Genomic DNA, 22052 nt, shown 5'->3' on the forward strand with positions numbered 1-22052 from the left:
ACTCATCATTTCCACAGTTTACTAAAGGATAAGATTTGAGGTAATTTCTGTTAAATCTTGTGAGTTATTTTCATTATATTATAGAATTATTTGGGAGACCTTTTCCTTACATCCTGACAAAAACCTAGTGTCTTGGTTTTTAAACTCTAAACACCAAATGATCATCCTCAAATACCCAGTTAAACACGGAAATTGTAGCAAGCATGTTAGTAATCAGTGGAAATTCATTTTAAATTGCAATGAAATAAAATGGCACATGCAACAAATCAGTAAAAATCCAAAGTGTGGAAAGAGTGTTGAGCAAAAGGAACTTCGACTGCTGGCCTTGGTGTGAACTGCACAGCCCTTAGTTGGGTATTTTGGCCTTATCTAGGTGTATGAAATGCAAACCCCCATCTCCAGCATGTCCCCTCCTGACAGCATCACTAATGATACAGGATCACAGCAGCACAGCAGTGGTCCAAAGAGCACTGTTTGCAATACTCCCAAATTGAAAATAACTCCAACAGCTATCCATAATAGGGCAGGTATGTAAATCACCATGTATTCATGTAGAACTAAATTCAAACAAACCAAATTGCCTGGTAATTTGGATAAATCATGAGCAAATATTATTGAGCTAAAGAAGCAAGACACAAATGACTACAGAGACTAGCATTTCATTTAAAAGGACTTGATAGACTATAAGGATGTTTTCCTTCACCTTTTTTCCCTTTTTTACTTCGTTAATGTTCCCTTTATTGTAATTTCTTGAAGCAAATTAAGTAAACAGTTATGTCGCTAGTTACTCCCCCAGTCCATTAATTCATAGTCCTGAAGAAGTATATATAATACAGGCAAAATTAAACTGGTCTTTAGAAATGTATATGTTAATATAAAAAAACAGCATTGTTCAATTAAACTTCAGGATGGTGAGTTCTAGGCACAGTGGACAGGACAGGTGCTGTGGTGGGAGCAAGATCGTGCATGGTGGCCACACGTACTTGTTCCCTTCTCTTGTGTTTCAGATGCTTTCTAGATGTGTATATTGAAAAACTCTTTAAAAAAGAAAAAAAAAAGTTCCACACAAAAGACCTCCTGTGTAATTGGAGGGAAAGTGATGCCTTTCCAGTTCCGTCTGGCTCCTCTCGGGAGCAGGGGATCTTCCCAAAGAATCAGAGAGAGCCCCTCAGCCTCTCCCATCACTGTCTGCCTGTGTAAGGGCCTAAAGAGTCACTGCGCTTCTGTATGTTGTCATGGTTTTTGTTCTTAAACTCCCATCACAATTCCTTGGGGCTTAGCACACTGTGAAGCCTTGTTTAGTGAAGGAATGCATACGCAAATGGCTCCATGTTTGAAAACAGAGCAAATAGCAGATCAAAGGTAGACATCTACTTGTACTGCAGAATATCAAAAAGAATAGTCAGGCAGTGGTGGCACACACCTTTAATCCCAGGATTTGGGAGGCAGAGCCAGGTGGATCTCTGTGAGTTTGAGGCCAGCCTGGTCTACAGAGCGAGATCCAAGACAGGCACCAAAACTACACAGAGAAACCTTGTCTTAAAAAAAAAAAAATAGTCACACCTCCTCCAAGGATGCTTTGATATGAGAGAGCACACTGTTTTGATAGTGTAATATTTACTTTGTTTGGCATTTCCTAACAACATAGTCTCTGCCATGGTTCCAAATGGTCTGGATGTCTTCTAAGTGGAATGTTTGCCACCTGTCGCCTTGGAGATGATTTGTGGCACAATATTGAAGAAGGAATGAGAAAATACAGTCCATTGTATCCAGGGGTGCAGGAGCACTGTAGGGTCAGGGCCATTATCTCCCCAGTTGCACTGGGACTTGGACCTTGAAGAACGGACACAGTGATGCGTGAAACATGAATTCACCAGGGCATGAGACCCACTTAGTCCTCCAGCACAAAGCTCTTAGAGTCAGTCCTGAGCATCGGGATGTCGATATTCTACCCTTGTAATGGGAAGCTGTCCACAGAAATTTAGTTAGAATTGAAGTGCATAGGTAAGCAGGCTTGAATAAAGAAGCTATGTCTTCAGGATTTCCTTGCCCAGTAACTCACTACAGGAGGCTTGGCATCAACTCTATGCACCTTTGAACTAGACAAATTCCTCATTTGTTATGGACATTTGCTTTTGTTTCTTTTGCTTGTTTGTTTGTTTGCAAATACCAGACACTATGTTGACATTTAGACATGCATTAATTCATTTAGTTTCTAAACTGATAAAGAAGTCTTTTTGGAATTCTGATTTTGCTGGGGAGCAGGAATTATGCGGTGCCAACTGATTTGCTCCATGGGCACCGTAAGCGGTCGAGGTAGCATTTGAACCTAGCACAACTAGAGAGATAATGAAACCACAAGTCTGGTGTTTTCAGTGTTCATTCCTCTGTGTGATAAGTTTCTATCTACCGACTCTGAGTGCCCGGTTCTGTAGTAGACACTGTGTATGTACTGGTGAGCAACAGCACTATACCCGTCCATGCTTTGTACTTCATGTCCCCTGTTCTAACCTTTAGGTTGCAAGTATAGTCTTAGAAAGGTATAACAAAGTGCTTAAAGCCCGAGGGGTCATCTCTGAAGGTGCAATTGATGGTGACCGCTTTCCCGTAGAGTCAATTCAGAGAACTATAGTTATAAAGGTCCCATGGTTATTGCAAAGTGTTATACTTCCCTTGAGTGACCTCTCTCCTTTTCTCCTGCTCTCACACACAATAGGAGGCTGCATTCACCTCCCCTGATGCTGCCAGGCATCCCCAAGCCAATATGTGCCTTGTACAACTCTTACATATTGTTTGAGATTGCCAGATATTTCAGCCCCTTTAGTGTAGACTTTCCAGATCAAGACACACACCCCTCCCTACCCCACAGCTTTCTTTGTCTCAGAGTTAGTGGCTCAATTGAGGCCCAATAGGACCTACAGAGTAATTGGCTCTAAATAAGAGAAGAATTTGTCCATTAAGGTCTATGTGTATCTGTTTGTGTTAGCTGAATGAATGGGAGTGCTGAGAGAGCTAAAAAATTAGAAAATGTTGCCTGCTGTGAGCAATCTACCAATGAATAATAAACATGCTGAAAGAGTTCACACCTTTCAGGCTGCTAATTCTTCTTCGGAGGAATGTGTTGGGAAAACAGATTGATTGGAGTCACGGGGAGTGAAACTGACCTTTTCTGTGTTTTGCAGCGCCTGAGATGTTCAGCTCCAGGAAGGAAACGGGGTACTCCTTTGCTGTCGACTGGTGGTCCCTGGGGGTGACAGCTTACGAACTGTTGAGAGGCCGGGTACAGTCAAACCACACATTCTCATTTCTTATTATTCTAGAAAACATGCTTTCAAGATCTGTTTCTTTATGTGTATGTATGTGTGCCCAAGTGTGTGTATGTACCCCACATGTGTGCAGTGCCCACAGAGGCCAGGAGAGGGCATTGGATCCCCTGAAACTGGAGTTACAGGTACCTGTAGCCCACCTGATGTGGGTGCCAGGAACCAAACTCAGGCCCTTCACAAGCTGCCAGTTTCCTAACCACTAATCCATCTTCCTAGCCCCTTCAGATTCTGTTTCTGAATGAGAGAATGCAGTATTTGCTAAGAACCAAGCAGCAGTTTACTTGAAATCAGAAAACACCTACACACTGTCTGGTATTAATAATACCCCTTGAGACCTCTGCACAGATTAATCCAGTGTCCTATATGTGTCACCCAATCTGTCAGTTAATATTAATTACATAGATAAATTAATAATTTGGATATCAGAAACTCCCAGTGAAGGGAAATCAATACACCTCACTATCTTGGGTAAATATACGTGCATGTTTAAAGAAAATCATTTTGCGATCACTCAGCAGAGCTCTAATTCAGATACACCTCTCAAAAAAAAAAAAAAAAAGAGTGAATGTTGGCACCAGACAACTTGTGCACTGCTTGTTTGTCCCCCGTCCGGCGTGGCTGCTGGGTATGGGTTCCCTGGCAAACTGGAGTAGGGTCCTTGTCGATGGAAACATTTCTCACACAAGAAACTCTTCTCTAGAAAAAAGAGATCAAAGAAATATAATAAAAATGATATTTTATACAGTTTTTACAAAGTAATGCAGAATTCAGATGTCTCTCAAAGGTTCATCATAGTTAGCCCAGCCTACACACAAAATAGCCTCCTGTGAACTGGGTAACTTAGAATATTTGTTTTCTTACAGTTGGTAGAGGCTGGAAGTCCGGGTCAGAGAGTCAGCAATGCTGGGTTCTGGTGTCCTTCAACACAGAAACAGGAAGGGGGATGGCAGGGAAAGAGGGGGAAGAGGGTAAGGATGCAGAGAGGATATGAAGGCAAAGAACAGAGATGGGGGGGTCTTTTAATCTTAAACTGTCAGGTTCTTCCATCAGGATATATTCTGTCTCAAACTGTCTGCCATAGTTCCTGTCTTCAAATACCATCTCAATGAGGGTTAGAGCTCCAACCTAAGACTGTGTGTGAGGGACACATCCACACCCTGGTGTTTCTCTCTCTTGGATCTCCAGAACCCACCTCCTCTTCACATGTAAAATACACTCAGTATATTCCATTAGCAATAGCCATTTCTCCCTCCAGCATCATCTCTAGAGTCGCGAGCATCATCTGAATGTCATCCAAATCCAGTGTGGATGGGACTCAGGGCATGTTTCATCCTGAGGCAGAATTCTCATCTCGCTGGGAGCCTGTAAAGCCAGACAAATCGTGTGCTTCCAAAATAGAATGATGGGCACAGACATATGTTAGACACCACCCCCCCCCAAGAGGAGACAAATAAGAAAGCAGGAAGGGGTACCAAGTTCAAAGCAAGAGTCCAACTCGTTCCCTTTGACCATGAAGATGGGACAGAGGATGTTGAGTTGTTTGACACCTTTCCTTCATTGCAGCCCTCTATCTCTACGCTTTAACTCAAACAAACGCTCTCTCTGCTGGCATAATCCCACCTGCACCTCTGACTTGTCTTATAGACCCGTGGTTCACAAGCAGCATTTCCCCATCAATTAGTTGTCCAGCCTTATCTGTCACGTTCTCTTCAGAATAGCCCTCCCCACCCCCCCCCCACCCCGGGAGCTTCTATTTTATCCTTTTTAATTTTTTTCTTCTCCTGCTTTTTTTGTTTTGTTTTGTTTGCATAATTTTCTACTGTGAATACAGTCCAAACATGCAAGTTTTCAGTTTCTGCCTCTTTGTGGCTCAATCATTTTCCTCTGTAATTCACCCCTCTTCTTCTGCGTTTTACCGTAAGTCACCAGGTGGAGCCATGCCTCTTGCATAAATGATCTTTAGATCTTTAGGTGCAGGAGTTGTGTTGTAGATATATCTGTTGGGAATGGACTCCACAACTCTGCATTTTGATTGGTTGTAGTTTTCTGTAATGGTCTCCATCTGTTGCAAAGAAAAACTTCCTTGATGAGGGATGAGAGAACTATACTTAGCTGTAGGTATGAAGATAAATATTTAGGGATTATGCTGGCAGCGGGGAATATGTGGGAGGGTTTGGAGGGAGAAAATGGAGGGGGGAAGTTATGTAACTCAAAAAAAATTTAAATAGAAAATTAAAACAAACAAAAACAAAATCTACACCAGCAAACAGACAAAACGAAACAAAATAAAACAAATCCCTAGTATTTTGTTGTCACTTCCAAATCTTTCTGTTTTCATGTGAATAAACCCTCTTCAAATATTTATAGGTAGACACATTTAGTAATTTCAGCAAAAACAAATCATGCTTTAACTTCCTGCTGAGACATATATATATATATGTATATATATGTACAAATATATAACTTTCTATATGATAATAACAGTGTATTTTACTTTCACAACTAACTCTATTTTGTAAATACATTAGCTTACAAATATTTCCAGGCATATCAATTTTTGTGTTTTCTGTTCCATGTGATCAGACTATTGATTCATTTTAAAAATGTAATATATAGCTTACATAGTTTAATATCATCCACACTGTGTAGCTTTTCATCAACGCATGTCATATTAAATGAGGGGAGGGACAAAGCACTATACATCAATTTTGGCACATTCTAGGAAGGAATCACTAAAAGATGGCATGTGATTATGCTGAAAAATACAGTTAATCAGAGGAAAATGAAACAGCAACATTTAATTACAAATATCATCATAACCAAACCACAGAGGAGGTGTGTGGAGCAATAACTTCGTGCTAATTTGCACACTCTTATCTATAGAAAAAAAAAAGAAAAGAATGAGAAAATGTGCTTTAAGAGCCCCTCTGAGCCTAGTTGCACTTTGGGTGGATTGGACATTAAACATTAACCTGTTGTCATCCCCCAGTCTCAGTCATCAGAAGGCCAAAGTACCTCCATGTCTTTTACACTTTTGTATTAACAGTAAATGGTATTCCAGGGAGCTCCCCCTGTAGTGTTGGTTGTCCCATAGCTGAAGCTCTTTGTGTTTTGTTTGGGAGACAGAATCATGGCGCAGCCCAGGCTAAATCCAAGCTGGCCATCCTCCTGCCTGTGCTTCCTGATTTCTGGGATGGGATGGAACGCTTGTGCTGTCTCTCCACGGACCCTTTCTCATTCTGTACTCTTGAAACACAACCACAAGACACCATTTGCTCCCATCTAACCCTCTCCCTTCCTGCACGCCCGTTAGTCATATATTCTCCCTCTTTACTGACAGCACACGTTCAGGTTGTTTGACATATATCCCATCGTGTTTTCAGCGAGCCACCAGTCACTCCACAGAGAACTTTCTCTGTATCATCTCCTCCCGTTTCCCCCAGCAACCTTTGGGCAGTGGTTCATTTTGCTGATAAAGTAGCTCCATCTTGTACATGAAGGAACTGAGGGTCAGAAAATGAATGACCTGGTTTAGCATCCAAGGCCTTCTGACCTCGAAGCTCTAACCCATGATTGCATTATAAAACCTTTTAATTGACTACTGGGAAAAACAAACACTTCCTTTTCCTCCAAATTAGTTCATCTGTCAGTGATTACTTAAACATCTGGAAGAGGTCAGTCATGTGATAAATGTGTACACACACATTAGTGTCCTGTGATTAATCTAATGTGGAAATTTTGTCTGGCTCTTAAGTTGCTTACAGTTTCCCTAGAAGACAGGAAAGTCCAGCAGAGAGGTTAGTGCCCATAACGTCTGCCCTCTAGTGGACAGATGTAAAATCATCATTCGCTTGTCTTTTATTTTAAAAAACATTTTATTTATTTTTTTTAATTTTCAGAATAGGTTAGAAAGCAACACGTTTCCAAATGAGATTTTCATATGGATTTCTTTTTGGTTTTTAATTTCTTTTATTCACACTAAAGCCATAGATGACCATAACTGTTCTAGAAAAGTTTTATTGTTGTTGTTGCTATTTGTTTATTTAACCCTTTAGCCCAGCATAAAATTCTCCACTACAAACTTCATGGAAGCAGAGTATTAGACACTGGAGTTGATATTTCCTATCCTTAACTTTCTCTTTATGTTTAGTTTTTACATTTTTGTTTTTTGTTTCTTTGTTTAAAAGCTACTCTCTCAGGTAGCCCAGGCTGGCTTTGAACTTGTTATGTAGCTGAGGCCAGTCTTAACCTCCTGATCCTCCTACCTCTACCTCCCAAGTGCTGGGATTACAAACACACACCACAACACCCAGTTTTTGTTGTATTTCACATAAAGCTATGGGAAAATTATGGATCCGTTTGTAATCAACCTTCTATAATAATTTGAAGTTTTTCTCTTCATTATTCACTTTTTATATAAATACACCTGAAAGTTATGAACAAAACAGTTTGAAATCAGTGCATCAGAGACTGGTTCAATCCACTGAAATATTTTGTTTGGATCTGTAAAATAACAAGTTCTTAAAACTTAGGATATTTTGATGAAAAACTAAAGTCCATGACATTTCTTTCAAAAACCCGTAGTAATTCTGACAACCCTTGACCATGTACCCTATATGGCTACCTGTCAATCATCTTGAAGGGGTTCTTGTTGAGGTTTTATTATTTCAAAGTTTACCTCATAAATACTTGCAGGCTTTCCCCCCCCTTTGACTTGTAAAAATGAAGGCTCTTTCTCTTTTTCTCCCTTAAGAGACCATATCATATCCGCTCCAGTACTTCCAGCAAGGAAATTGTGAACATGTTTGAGACGGCAATTGTAACGTACCCTTCTGCTTGGTCGCAAGAGATGGTATCCCTTCTTAAAAAGGTGAGACAGGAGGAAGCATGTTGGAAGGAAGTCAAGAAAGGAAGTGTACATCCCGGTTTGTGGTTAGAAGTCAAGATGTGCTCAGGATAACACACATTTGTCGAATGGTTGCTGTGACTAACCATTTTCAAATACATGGCTTTCTTATCATGTCTTTGCATGTCTTGTGGCCTTCTCAAACTCACAGTCTGATATATAATTCTTTATCTTTCTGTATTTCTTGGGTCTCTTCCCGTGTCCTCCCTCCCAATGGCTGGTCCTTTCACCAGGGCTCACTCATCATTCTCATATCTAGTCCATTGCCTGATCCTAAATTTATCCTTTCAATAGCCATTGTCACCTTCACCGCCTTTCATCTCCTTAGCATTTCTCCAATCCAGCTGCCATCAAGTCCTTTCTGATGTGTCCCATGCTTCAGCCACTGCCCTCTCTTCCCTTCCCTTTCCCGTATTTCAGCAACTTCTCTTTGGTCTTTGAAGAAAGATCAAACCAAATTGTGCATTACAATGGTTATAAACAGTCTCTCAAACTTTGAGAGTTTTGGTCACCCTTTGGTTGGTTTGCCTGATTTGCCTTCTCCTCCCATTCCTTACCAACACATCACCACTAGGTTTTACACATGACACCCTCTCCACCTGGGTCACTGCTTCACACCTTAGCTCTTCTAGCACCTTCCCTGAGATCAATACATCTTAGTGTGATTTTCTGACTGACAAGGGTGCTTATTTTGCTTTCTACAACTCCCTTGTAAGTATAGAAACCAGAAGAAGCATATTGACACTGCTCTGTCAATACTACACTGTCACCTGGTCAATGCATGTGTCTCTCCTTGGGTAGTGAATGAGCTTGTTTGGCTGCTGTTGAATTGAAGTCATATGTTGTGCATGGTCTGGAGTTGCATGTGAGCCAGGTACAGTGAGACCACATATGGACTTGAATGGGTCATAAACTGAAGAAACAATACAAAGAAAAGAAGAATTGTGGGCCATTTCGCATCATTTGAAAAACACAGCTTCAGGTCTTAGCTGTGTAAAGCGATGTTCACTTTGTACTGTTTCCCGTGACTTGAGCTTGGCAAGCCAAGGGTTAGGAAACAAACTTGCCCAGTAGGAGAGCCAGGAAGGGAAGTTTTGTTTAATTCCCGGGACAAGCCATTTGTCCTTGTCATGTTGTAAATGTTACTTCTACTGTTATTCCAAAGCATGCATTCCCCCACTTGATTTGCACATGGGGGAGGAGCAGAGCATCACTGTCTTCTCAAACCACTTGCTTGATTTCTGATACAAGGAACTCCCCTTGGATACTCGGTTGAGAACACTTAGGGGTAATTTTTGGGGCCCACCTATCTGGCCTTCCTTGTGACAACGGTGCTTGTCTTTTGTCGACAGCTACTTGAACCTAATCCAGACCACCGGTTCTCTCACTTGACTGACATTCAGAATTTCCCTTACATGAGTGACATGAACTGGGATGCAGTGCTGCAGAAGAGGCTGGTCCCCAGCTTCGTTCCAACTGTAAGTCAAGCTTAATGAGCCCTAAGAGTTCCCACACTCCGTCCACATTCCAAGTTCACCCAGGGTCTCATTTGGTGATGACACCAGTACTGTGAAAATGTCCCAACACAGAGGAGAAAACAGAGAGATACAGGGGGTAGGTTGGTGACTAAAAATCACACAACCAGCAAGAAGCTAAACTGGGATTCTAATCTAGGGATGTTGATGTCTGGGCTTCTAGGTTTTAACCATGTTTTGTGCTGTAAGAGGTTCTAGTCTCCCAAATAGTTATCTCCAGAAATATGCTGGTTGAAAAGAACAATACTTTTTTTTCCTTCTTCAAGGAAGTGATCTTTGATGTCCACAGAAATCTGTGAGTTGGTCAGTGGGAAACTTCAACCCCAGAGTCATTCCTTTTCTTTTGTAAGTTTTATTGTACTGATCTATAGTTTTAGGAACTGATAATTACAGAGAGATGATTCCCATTGGGTGAATACCCAAACAAGGGACATTGTGTCCCACTGCACACTGCTGGATAAAACTTAGGCGAGGTCCCTACTGAGGCTCCTCTCTCCTCTGTCTGGGATTTGCATTATACCACTGGATAAGGAACACTGGCAAGAATGATGAGCTCCTGTGGAGACTTGAGTTTTCTGTTCAAGTCCAAGCGAGGCACTTCTTCTGGGGACATGGCCACATGGATGTTTCAGTGAACAGCTGGATAAGGTGCCAGTTAGTGTGTCCAATAAAAGCCCTGTGGAAGGAAGGAGCGAGCAGTGTGGTGACATTCGAGGGTCTAAGTGTCTACCTAAGTGAGTGACAGGAAAGTGGGAAGAGGTTTGTACTTGTGTGCACGGCTGATGCAGGACTATGGGGGAGCCATACAAACTTCCTTCTGTTAGCCACTCCTGACTCCTGGGAGAAGCGCCACCATATAGATCTTGGGTCTGTCTGTGAATCTGACTCATTTGGAGAATTTATCCAGTGGCATATTCTTGGCCTTATGTTCCGAAATCCTGATGTTGAAATTTGGTTGGTGACCTTGGAAGCTGAACAGGCAATGGCCACGATTCTGGTCTATGTGGTTATTGGAACAAACTGAAAACCCAGAAGCTCAAACCTTAGAAGTATTATTTTAATATGGTCTCCTTCATTACTCACTGAGGTATAGCTAGAAGTTTGTAAAAATAAACAAGCTTTACAATCAAAGAATATTAAAGACAAATAGTGGCAGGAAAGGCTATAAAACCTCAGTGGGACCCAAGTTATTAAGCTTGGACTGCTCCCGTTAGGACTAGGTATTGATCTCTGCGTTAGGCTGTTTTAGGAACGATGCAAGGATCTGAGGACTGAGTCATGCTTTCTTCTTTACAGAAAGGCAGGCTCAACTGTGACCCCACTTTTGAACTGGAAGAAATGATTCTGGAGTCCAAACCTCTTCACAAGAAAAAGAAGCGCCTGGCAAAAAAGGAGAAGGAAATGAGAAAATGTGACTCCTCTCAGGTAGGTGCCCCACCCCCACCCCACAAGCTCAGGGAAGTGCAGTTCATCCCAGAGCTGCCGCCGTGGGGAGGTCATCTCAGAAGCCTGCTTTTATCTGATGTTGGGGTTTTTTTTGGTGATGAGGGAAGCACCACTCCCATGGCCCCTAGGCTGTCTGCTCCTCCTTGATGACCAGCAGCAAGCAGAACACAGGGCCCCAGGATTTGAAGGACATCATCGTAATTTCCCATCATGTGTTCTGAAAGCTGCAGTACAGGCTGCTGAAGGTGCATGTACAGGACTCCCTGACTGGGGCACATAGGGTGGGCTAACCACTGCTGCATTAGTGGTGAAATTGTAACCAACCTGTTATTACTAGTGTAATAACTTTCCGAGGGAAGTTGAAAGTGATATATATATATATTCCAGAATTCCAAATTCATTGTACCTAGTTCTGATAGAACAATGGCCCTGGTAGAGGGATTCCTCTCCTGCCATGCTCCCAGAATCTGTTCCCCATCTGGAAACAGGACTGTTTCCACCCAGGTTGCTCGGTGAATATAGGTTGTTGGCTATTTGGGGTTCCTGTGTGCCAGCTAAGCATGCCTCTGTTTCTTTGCTATGTTCGCCTTGAAGACATGCCTTCTTCAAGAGCACCTCGATGCTGTCCAGAAGGAATTTATAATTTTCAACAGAGAAAAGTGAGTAACAGTGGGGTGCAGACCAGCGACTTGAAATGATGCTTTTATTTAGGCAGATTTTATTGCAGAGATTTGATATGTTTTTAAGAGTTTTTACTTTTCTGATTATAAAAGTGATGCAAATCTAGGATACAAGTTTTGAAATTTCTGGAGCTTTTTTTCTGTCAGTGTTTTTTTTTTTTTTTTTTTTTTTTATATAATAACCCCGATAATAATAACTGATAAATAACCCTAGGGTTGTAGTTTTGCTTATGAGAACTGGAATGTAAACACAAGGACTTTTTAAAAGGTTTTTAACATTTGGAGGACAGGGGCTAGTCATTGGACAAGTTGTAGGAGTCATTTCCCTCCTTCCACCTGTGGCTCCTAGGGATTGCTCTCGGGCCTGTTGGTAAGTGTCTCTACCCATGGAGCCATCTTGCCGGCCCAACGTAATGATTTTTAAAAGTTTTCTTAGCTCATACCTCTCTATAAATTGAAGCAACACTGAATGGACTCAGCAGGTCGCATTTATGTATTTATTCATTTGTATTTGTAACAGCAATGGGTAAAGAGGAACAGGCAGTGAATTTGGGAGGGGGCTGAGTCAGACATAAGAGGAGGGAAAGGGGAAAAGGGGGTGATAAATGATGGAATTATATTTTAATAGAGTAAAAAAATTATTGGATTATATGCTATCATTTGAAAAACTTAAATTCATTTTTCCTTTGAATGACCAACTCTCTCTCTCTCTCTCTCTCTCTCTCTCTCTCTCTGCTTCTTTAAGGGTAAAAAGAGACTTTAATCAAAGACAAGCAAACCTAGCCTTGGAACAAACCAAAAACAACGCAGAAGAGGAGGATGGCGAGAATAACAACCTGTGAGGTTTCATCATTTTGGGGTGGGGGACAGTTCTCCGCACCTGGCCAGAAACTTCTGATTATCCCGTCCAGAAGAGCTAAGGGCAGTCGTTACCACTTCACACCTCATGACTTACAGAATGTGAAAGATCACCCTTCGAAGCTGGCAACACTCTACAGTGAAGAGAGCCCTGGTTCTGAGCTCCCTCAGATCTGATTTCACCACTAGTGAACTCTGTGACCTTGAGCAATTCTTTTAACTATTTCCTCTGTTTCTGTTCACTGCTGGAAAGGTAGAGTGCCATTTCCGATGAGCTAGCCTTTAGTCTGCTAATGCCACAGTTCTTGTTCAAACAGGCTTTATTTTTATTTTTAAATGAATATTTGAAGGTAGGTTTATTTTTTTTTTCATTCTTTTTGATGACATTGTAAAAATGGACACTGTATACAGTGAGCCTCTTCAGGGCTAAAGAATATCACAGAGAGGCTAGAATTCTAAGGCCTGATTGGACAGGAATAGGATATTCCACCAGAAACAAGTACATAGGTCAGATTAGGAGTAGCAGAGACCCATAGGACCTTGCAGCGGGGAGCTGTGTTGGCACGGTAATTGTTAGCAAGGGTCTGCTGTGCACACGGCCTCTCAACTTCTCTCCAGTGATATGGCCTTGGTCCGTTGAACTTGGTACTGATGGAAGGAGTCACATGCAGCAGTTTAGTAAATGCCGCAAGCTGTGATTCTTTCAGCATGGCAGTGGTGAAATATTGAATTCCATTTGCCGTTCTCTGGTATGCCTGCCGCTTGAAGGCTGATTTTCCTCCGGAATGGCAGAGACCTGCTTCTGGGGAGGATTAACAAGAGCGCTGCCCCAGTGAAGGCTTTCAATGGGTCAGTGAAGCTACACCTTACAGGAGACTTATCTTGCATGTTAACACGGGAAGCTGGAGAAAGTTTCCCGTGAGAAACTCCTAACTCCAGGTAGCACAAGGCAAGGAAAACTTAGGCAGTCCATTGCTTCTCTGTCATGAAACTTGTTACCTTTCGTTTGGTCCTTTATTTTTCATATCGGTCACCTAACATATGGAACAATTTACACATGGCTACAGACTAGAATTACATTTAAAGCAACAGGATGTGTACAGATCCCAGAGGTCAAATTCAGGGAGACTGATGCCTCTACGTTATATCACTGTGAGATGGCTGGCTAGAATTGCCTAGCTCCTTACCATATCACTGATGTCTCACTCTTTCCTGTCTCTATACTTCAATTGTGTGCAAAGTGTATTCATGTAAATGTGCATGTGATGTAACACCACTGTGCTGACGCCAATGAAATCTAGAACCTTTTTGGGTGCCTTCCACTGGCATCGCTGGGTAGAACGAGGAAGTAGGTGGGCTTTACAAAGTGTTGTTTTCAACTCCTGGAAACTGAGGCCATCTAGTGGTCACCATGATGACAGCAAGCTGCCGTTTGGGGCAGGCAGACAGGTGGAAATTGACAGAACACACTGGGGAAGTAAATCTGTGTAGAAAAGCAAGAGCTGAATGTAAGACCAGCATTGATGGTTCACCAGAGTTTCTGGCATAGCTGTGTGATAGTGCCTCTCTACTAAGAGCAGCCATATTTTTTTAAAGAATCAAAAACCGCCTCTTTTATCCAACTCCTGTCTCTGAAGTTCTCGTGTGTCGCTTGTGATATTTTGGTTATGTTTAGTCACTGTTTAATTCAAAGCACTTGCCCTGACTTCCAGGCAGGTGAATGGGTCAAACATAGTAACCCCGAGGTGACTGGATTCTGCTCCAGGCTGGCACCTTGACAAGTGTCAGGGACCACCCACACACACACTCCAGCTTCTGCCTTTTGTCTGTCTGTGCTGAGGACCTAATGTACCATGGATTCACCCTCTTTCACCTGGCTCCTCCTTCTCCTGGATCTTGTCAGCATCCTCCAAAACATCAGCGCTCAGAAATGATTTCCAAAGGACAGCAGGGTCAGCAGGTCTCCACTGGGGATGATGAGGACTTGTGGACTGTACGCATCTTCAAACATTAAGGTGGGGGGTAGGATCCCATGCAATCTCTGAAGTTTGAATCTCTAGTTTTTATTTCCATTGAGCATCTTCCTGAGGACCACTGGCTTTCAGAACCGGGGAGGTGCTGGTTGTAGTTTAGTGTGGGAGTTGGGTAGATTTCTAGTGCCAGTCAGATGAGTGGCACACAGTGTGTTTGAAGTTAAAAAAAGAAAAACACAAAAACAAAAACCATATTGGGCTGGGTCTGTACCTCCGCAGTAGACTATGAGCATAGCATGCACGAAGGCCTGGGTTAGGTCCGCAGCACCAGGCGAAACAGAACCCCTGCATCTAGCTGTACAGAATAACTGACTCAGCACTGCCCACTGCTGTGCATTTTAAAGAAGAGATTTAAAGACAACAGAAACAAAACTTTCCCAATGTTCCTGGTGATTGCGTCTTGGTTTTATTCCCTACTTTGAGCTAAATGTTAGCGCCCCCCAGATGAAACATCCCCTCGATTATATTTCTGAGAAGAATTAGGGACTGAGAACATCAGAAAACTGTGTGACTACTTCATCCTTTTTTCTGCTCCTTGCAGAATCTCTCCATGCAGTTTCCTCCCGTACTTTCCAGAGCATCTGAAAAGGCCTGAGGAAGGTTTGAAAACTGGAGTGTCCTGGCTGTGACACCACAGTGAGCTGCCGTCTCCAGGCATTCCCAGTGACCCAGAGTGGAGGGGTGGGACAGCCTACCCATTGGGCACCCCTGGCCATGACCCCTACTCCCTGGAAGGAAGTATCCTGCTAGGACCCAATGACCCCCACAGCAGCCCTGGTGTTGGCTGAGATCATCTTTAGGACAGGAATGGATTTCAAGCAGCACAGAACATTGCTGAATTAACCACAATAATCTAATTAGTGGGGGTCTAGAAACGACTACTGCTATGGCTTTCCTAGTGGATGTGTGAATATGTAATTAGGAAGAAAGAGTGCTGATGCGGTTATTGAGAACCATGTTGCTGTTCAAGGTTGACAGGGATGCTGAACTTCAATGCTTCAGCCGCTTAGTGGACAGGCATGGCTAGCCCTTTGCTCAGCGCCTCCGTATTCCTGTGTTTTGTCCACGTAAGAACCGTCTCCTACTTCTGTCCACTGCTGATTGCTATTCACCGCGAGTTCAGTGTCTCTGCCCAATGTTAGACACCGAGACTCCAGATTTCATTTTTCTGTGATGTTCTGAACTGGTGGTTGATTTAGAAGTCCCCAAATTATAAAAAAAGAAAAAAAAAAGAAAAAAATGTGCTTCTGTTGAGCCATAGTGTATGTGATGTAAATGTGCCTGCACGGATTAAAATGTCTTCTGTAACAACATGCGCGTGGCCTTCCGTTGTCAGATGTGTATGTGTTTGGCCATTCCCAGGTCACCTCTCCTTACATGCATTTCCATTGAGAAGAATGAGCCTTTAGCAGGGATAGTGTTGGAGATCTGTGCCTGTACATGTTAGTGAACTCACAGAGGGCGTGCCACCAGAATCCCGTCTTCTGCCCTTTACTGTGACCTGAGTTTTACAAACAGCCCATCTATGTCTCTTTTGAGATGGTCTCCACTCCTAAGTGTCATGTTCCTTTCCTTATGCCATAGCCACGGGAGGATATTCCAAGGCCCATGATCTGAAGTAAAGGACAGCAGGCACGGTGAGAACTTTCAACTAACTTGCAGGCTCACAACAGCTCCACAGTCAGCAAACTGCAAGTTCCTGGGCTTGTCCTGAGTTAGTGGGCTCTGAAGTCCCTGTTGCCCAGGCCATGCCAAGTGTCCAGTATGCTGTTCCCAGTATCCAGCTGAGCAAAGATCAGGATCCAGCACCCTAGATTCTGAAGAGAGCCAGCCCTAGGTACGTGATCTCATTTTGCAGGTTGCTCTGGTACCTTTATTTCCCATCTCCTTGGGGTTTTGTTCCCTCTGTGATGGGCTGGCATTATGAGAGCTGATTCTCAAAAGTTCTTGGGAACCAGAATACCCTTGTTATTCTTATCCCTGCTCAGTGTTCTCATTCCTGACCTTGTCAAGTGTGACTCAGCTGCTGAACACTTCCAGACTCCATAGGTATGAAAGTTAGCCAGTGTGTCTCTGACATCAGTGTTTTTAAAAAGCTGTTTCATCCTTCCCAGAACACTGCATCCCAACTAGGATCATTGTAGGTGCCAATGGCTCCTTTTAAAGCCACCCAAGTCTTTAATAGGCATAGCTATTCCTTGGTCATGAAAAGGGAGACATGTTTCACCAGTCTTAAGGGTGACCGAACTTATCCCCTTTGGCTGGGAATATTGAGGGAATCTCTTTTTGGGGTAGACTAGGAAGGTAAAGTGAAAGCCTGGAGATGCCAATGACTGGTGTTGCCTCCACATGGAATGAGCTTTATGGAGGCAAAAGCACCTCTTCAGGAAGGCTGGACTGAGACAGAAAGCCGCCAGGGTTCACCACTTACATTCAGCAATACCGTGTCTCACGATTCTATCTGAGCTCTTCAGACATTCTAAAATCCCACTTCTAGTGGCCCCCGTGTGCCAGTGTACACCTCGCCACTGAATGCCCTACATAAAGGAGAACTGGATCCAGGAATGTTTCCCAACACAGGGGAGATGCGATGGAGGTCCAGTAGCCAGAATCATCTGAGAGCCCTGAATTGGACTTTATTTCCTTGTTGTCTGGGGCATGGGCGTTGTTTCTGTTTTTACCATGCTGAGGATCTAACCAAGGGCCCTCTGCCTGCTGGCTAAACAAATGCTCTACCCCTAAGATGCATCCCCAAGCCTGAACAACATTAAAAGGCTCGTTATACTAATCAGAACCTCCACTTCTAATATGCACAGGGAAGCTCCCAGAAGAGTGGGCATAGCCAACAGTTTTCTTTTCAGACACTCATTGGACTGTTTGAGATCAACCTGCTGAAGAAAAAAAAAATGTCATGGATTTACTTGGGGGTTTTTCCCTCCAAGTCCAGGCTTTTGAAAATAAGTAGATCATGTTTACAGAACGGCATAGTAACAAGGTTTGGCTGAAGACAGAAACACACCAAAGTACAACAAAATAAAACCTTTTAAAGTTCTGTCTTAGAGTCAGCTAGACTTATCCCCCAATATATGTTTGGTTTTTTTTTTTTTTGTTGTTTTGTTTTTTTTTTTTTCACACTAAGAATGAATGTGATTGAAAACTGTATGCAGTTGTTATCAGGTCTGCTGTTTATCTACCAACTGTGTCTTCTTATGGGGTTTCTTTCTCGTTGCCTTGTGGGTTTTTTTATGTGGTACGTGTGTGTGTGTGTGTGTGTGTGTGTGTGTGTGTGTGTGTGTGTGTGTTAAACATGTACATTTGTATGTGGCTGTGCATCTATGTGCATGGTCCCCAAGGCCAGAAGAGGACATTGGCTGTCTTGCTTTATCACTTTCTTCCATGGAAACAAGGTCTCTCACTGGACCTGGAATCAGTAAGCCCAGCTATCCTCCTGTCTCTATCCCACCTCATCACTGGGGTTACAGGCATGCATGGCGGTCATATCCGGCTTTTTATGTGGATGCTGGGATTGGAACTCAGATCCTTGTTCTTACACAGCAAGCACTCTTACCCAATGAATCATTTTCCCAGTCTCCCCAAGTTTCAATACAGTAGGTGAAATGGCATTCCATGCACAAAAGACTGGAGAACGATGCTGGTAATTTTATAATTATTTTAATAACCAGGTTTACATTAACAGTCACTTGATGAGCTTTTTTTTTTTTTCTTTAATCTCAGCTAACTCAATACACAGTTTTCTTCACGGTTCAAATCAAGCAGCTCTTCAGTTTCTGAGCTGCCTCACAGCTAGCACAGGTCACAGGGAGACTCACTGTCTGTCCATAGCCACCAGACACAGCACTGAACACCCACACACCATGTCTCAAAGGGGGATGACGAGGAGGGATGCTGGCTGCCTGGGCCAGCCCATGACTGACTGCATCAGGACTCAAGCTGGGGCCGGCTAAGAGAGAAGACCTGGGGCCTTGGGCAGGAATCAAAATCGGGAAGTATTTGCCTCTTGGAAGGGACTTAGTAGAATGAGCAGAATGGAGGCCAGAGTGAGGATTCAGGCCTTGGGAGATGAGATACTATCTCTGGTATTGTCACAAAGAAATGACCCAAAGAACCACTAGATGTTGAAGTAGGGCAAAGACCATTTTGGAGGATGACTACAATTCTATTAGTTTCAAGAAACTTAGAACTAGAAGGAATATCTTCACTGGGAAGCTGATTTCATTGCTCCGCCAAGAGCTTCTCAACCTCTCAAGCCGGTGGCCCTTCAGAGCAAATGCCAATAGATTGGCATCAGGGCTTAGAAACAACTTGGGGTTTAGAGATTACACGGTTTTCTTTGAGGGGAGCTGGGTGGAAAGCCCGGATGACAAGGCCTCTTGAGAGAAGATAATTCCCAACATGCCCTCCCACCTTTCGATAAAATGCCAGTGATTTTGGAGGAAGCCCCCAATTCTTGTCATTTTCCTTCCCAGCAACCCAGTGACTGGGGCGGGTGGGTTGTCTGATGTATCTATGGAGCAGAACCAATTTAAATATAAAATTTCAACTCAAGGAACACGCTGCTTAGAAAAATTCTCATGTTGAGAAAACAGTGGGCAAGTCAATGAAGTTTCGGGAATTTCTACGCTTGGGTGTTACTAACAGTGAATGCAGAAAGGGAGGCGTCCTGAGATGGTGCCGGCCCGCCTTCAGGGCTTCAAGAAGCTGCACCTCACACAGAGAATGCTTGAGTGGAACATCAAGTTTCGGCACAGTGGCACATCTTGGAAGACCCAAGTGCAGCGCAGATGACCCAGAGAAAGTTATTTCTCATGACCAGGGAGGCCCTTGGAGGGACCAGTTGGTCTCAGGCATGGGAAACCACACAGTTGTGGCCCAGAATTAGTTAATTTGCATGTCTCTTCCTCCATCTGGTGGCAACTGATGGTACTACAACCTATGCTGCAGCCAAGCCTGGCTATTGAGGTATATAGTGAACATGCTTCGGATCTGGAAAACTCCCTGTAAAAGTCATTCTGAGTTCCTGAAGAAATCCCCAAATCTTTGAATTGTAATTCAAGACTACACTCCCCTCATTTTCTTCTGCTAGATTTTCCTTTAAAATGAAAGCACCATGAGAGCTTATTTAAAAAGCAAGATTCTCTGTTGAGAAGTTGAAAGGGCCTTTTCCACGATTGGAGCCGAAACTAGCTTGCTCAGGGAAATCCCCTTCCTCTGCTATTTCCAAATCCCCTCGGGAGCCAACCTGCTCATGTTTCTCTGCTTCTCAGTTTCATTACAACCTGCAGTCAGGGCCGGGGGCCCTGTGTAGCACAGTGTCAGGGCGCTTGCCTAGCACGGGAGAGGCCCTGGACTCAATTGTCGGGCTCCACAAAACAAAATGAACAAATAAATCCTCCACCTCCAAAGACACCAGAACAAATGAACAAAAACCACCTGGAGGCAGAGATGGCGGCTTCTCCTAAGTACTTAGAAGGTGTAGGAGCCCTGCTCTGATCTTCAGAGTACTTAGTGCAGTGTGGTGTTTATTCCCAGTTGGGCCTCCAGAGCACAGACAGGCATCTGAGCCAACGTTGATAGCATGTTGCCTGCAGGAGAGCCCGCTGCCTTCCACAGACCCCTATCTTGCTCACAGAATCAGGTTCACAAGTGACTTCGGAAACAGTGTGATAGGGACACGGACTTCCAACTCCGACAAACAAAAGGGGGTGCAAACATTGCTGCCCACTCCCCTCATGTGCCACGGCAAGAAGGGTGCATCCTGTCACTTCATACATCTCACCCTGGAGATTTTCAGTACCGATGAAAAAGTGACATCCCCACCCCCGGGGACCTGCTAGTAGAAGAGGAAACACATGGCTTAGAATTGAAAAGATGGCAACACATGGTATACTCCTGCTACCCAAGGCTGGCTTCCTTAAATCTCTGCTTTACTCCCATAGAAGCTAAGAGTATTATTATTAGGGTTCAAGATTTAGAACAACTGAGAAAGTCAGTTTTCCAAAAAGTTTTTTTAAAAGAAAGAAAGAGAAGAAAGAAAGAAAGAAAGAAAGAAAGGAAGAAGGAAGAAAGAAGGAAGAAAGAAAGAAAAATCTCGAATGTGTTTGGATCCAAGAAGATCAAGAGATAGTCACTCACATCACGCTTGAGTCTCTCTACCATGATGTTAACTCAGCAGGCAAGAGCATGTGTCTCTCCCCTCAGCTTGCAGGCAGGAGAGAGAGAGAGTGAGAGAGAGAGAGAGAGAGAGAGAGAGAGAGAGAGAGAGAGAGAGAGCTGCCTCGCCAGGGCTGAGAGGAAGGCCATCGAAAAGTCACTGCTCTCCCCACCCAGAGCCTGTGCTGCACTCTCCGTGGCAGCCTTTGATGAGCACCGAGGAAGCAGAAGAGGAAGAGACCTCTCTCTCCATGTGTTCTGCCTGTGAGGCCTTCACAGCCCAGAAAAGAGGCTTGGAAAGCAAACACTGGTATCATAAAACAAGTGGAAGAATTGGTTGGATTCTGACATTTAACAAATGATTAACAAAGCAAAATCTACTAGGAAAGGATATGACAAAGTCCAGGACCCAAAGACCTCCTCCTGCTTTCTCTGCAGATCCCAGGGGACTGTGATGGAGCATCCAGTTGCCACACGTGGCCATTTCCCGTGAAATTAACGCACATCATCAACACAACACACAATACCCTCCTGCTCACCCAGCCCACCCACCTCCCTCCTACACATCCCACTCCAGCCCCTTTGCGCCCTCCACCTTGCCCTGGGCTCCCACCACCCAATCACCCAAAGAAACCTTCCTGCCTTTTGTTCATTGTCTTGACGTCCCAGCTTCGTCTTGTCCCCTTGTCGTAAGATGCAGCGCTACATACGCTCTCAACACTATAATATGCAGACTCTACCTTAGCGGCCTGTCTGATCGCATGCATGTAAGTGGGGGAGGGGGGAATCGAAGAAATCAAGGTTATGCATAAACAGAAATCAAAGCAATTCATAAAGCTAGGCAAGCGAGCATAACATCGGGAAACATAAGGCTTGAGGCTTATTTGATTCTTTAGATCACAACTGTTTGGATTCACTTTCCTTCTTAAATATCGGTGTACCATTTTGGCTTCAGAAAAAAATCTCTTCTTGCTTCTGTCTCCCTCTTTGGGAGGGCTTGCTTAACTCAGGGATGTGATATTAGAACGGCCCCCAGGGGGCGCCACGATGCGTTTGCTGGCTGAGCGGACCCCCTCATCCACTTGGGTGCCTGCAGA

At 43.6% G+C, this 22052-nt stretch overlaps 2 protein-coding genes across 3 annotated transcripts in view; one reads left to right on the forward strand and one right to left on the reverse strand.

Moving 5' to 3' along the window:
* Positions 1-17836, forward strand: part of Stk32a (serine/threonine kinase 32A) — a 113605-nt gene extending 95769 nt beyond the window's left edge. Inside the window, exons 8-13 of the mRNA XM_028881730.2 lie at positions 3183-3280; positions 8080-8196; positions 9585-9710; positions 11064-11192; positions 11808-11872; positions 12639-17836. Of these exons, the coding sequence (XP_028737563.1) occupies positions 3183-3280; positions 8080-8196; positions 9585-9710; positions 11064-11192; positions 11808-11872; positions 12639-12735 (632 nt within the window). The 3' untranslated portion in view covers positions 12736-17836. The remainder of the gene's footprint in view (positions 1-3182; positions 3281-8079; positions 8197-9584; positions 9711-11063; positions 11193-11807; positions 11873-12638) is intronic.
* Positions 17837-18440: 604 nt separating this feature from the next.
* Dpysl3 (dihydropyrimidinase like 3) overlaps positions 18441-22052 on the reverse strand; it is a 114732-nt gene continuing 111120 nt past the window's right edge. For both annotated transcript variants that reach the window (XM_028881731.2, XM_028881732.2), the window contains exon 14: positions 18441-22045. In XM_028881731.2, the coding sequence (XP_028737564.1) occupies positions 21957-22045 (89 nt within the window). In that variant the 3' untranslated portion in view covers positions 18441-21956. The remainder of the gene's footprint in view (positions 22046-22052) is intronic.

The sequence above is a fragment of the Peromyscus leucopus genome, chromosome 19 (assembly GCF_004664715.2).
Source record: "Peromyscus leucopus breed LL Stock chromosome 19, UCI_PerLeu_2.1, whole genome shotgun sequence".
Lineage (NCBI taxonomy): Eukaryota > Metazoa > Chordata > Mammalia > Rodentia > Cricetidae > Peromyscus > Peromyscus leucopus.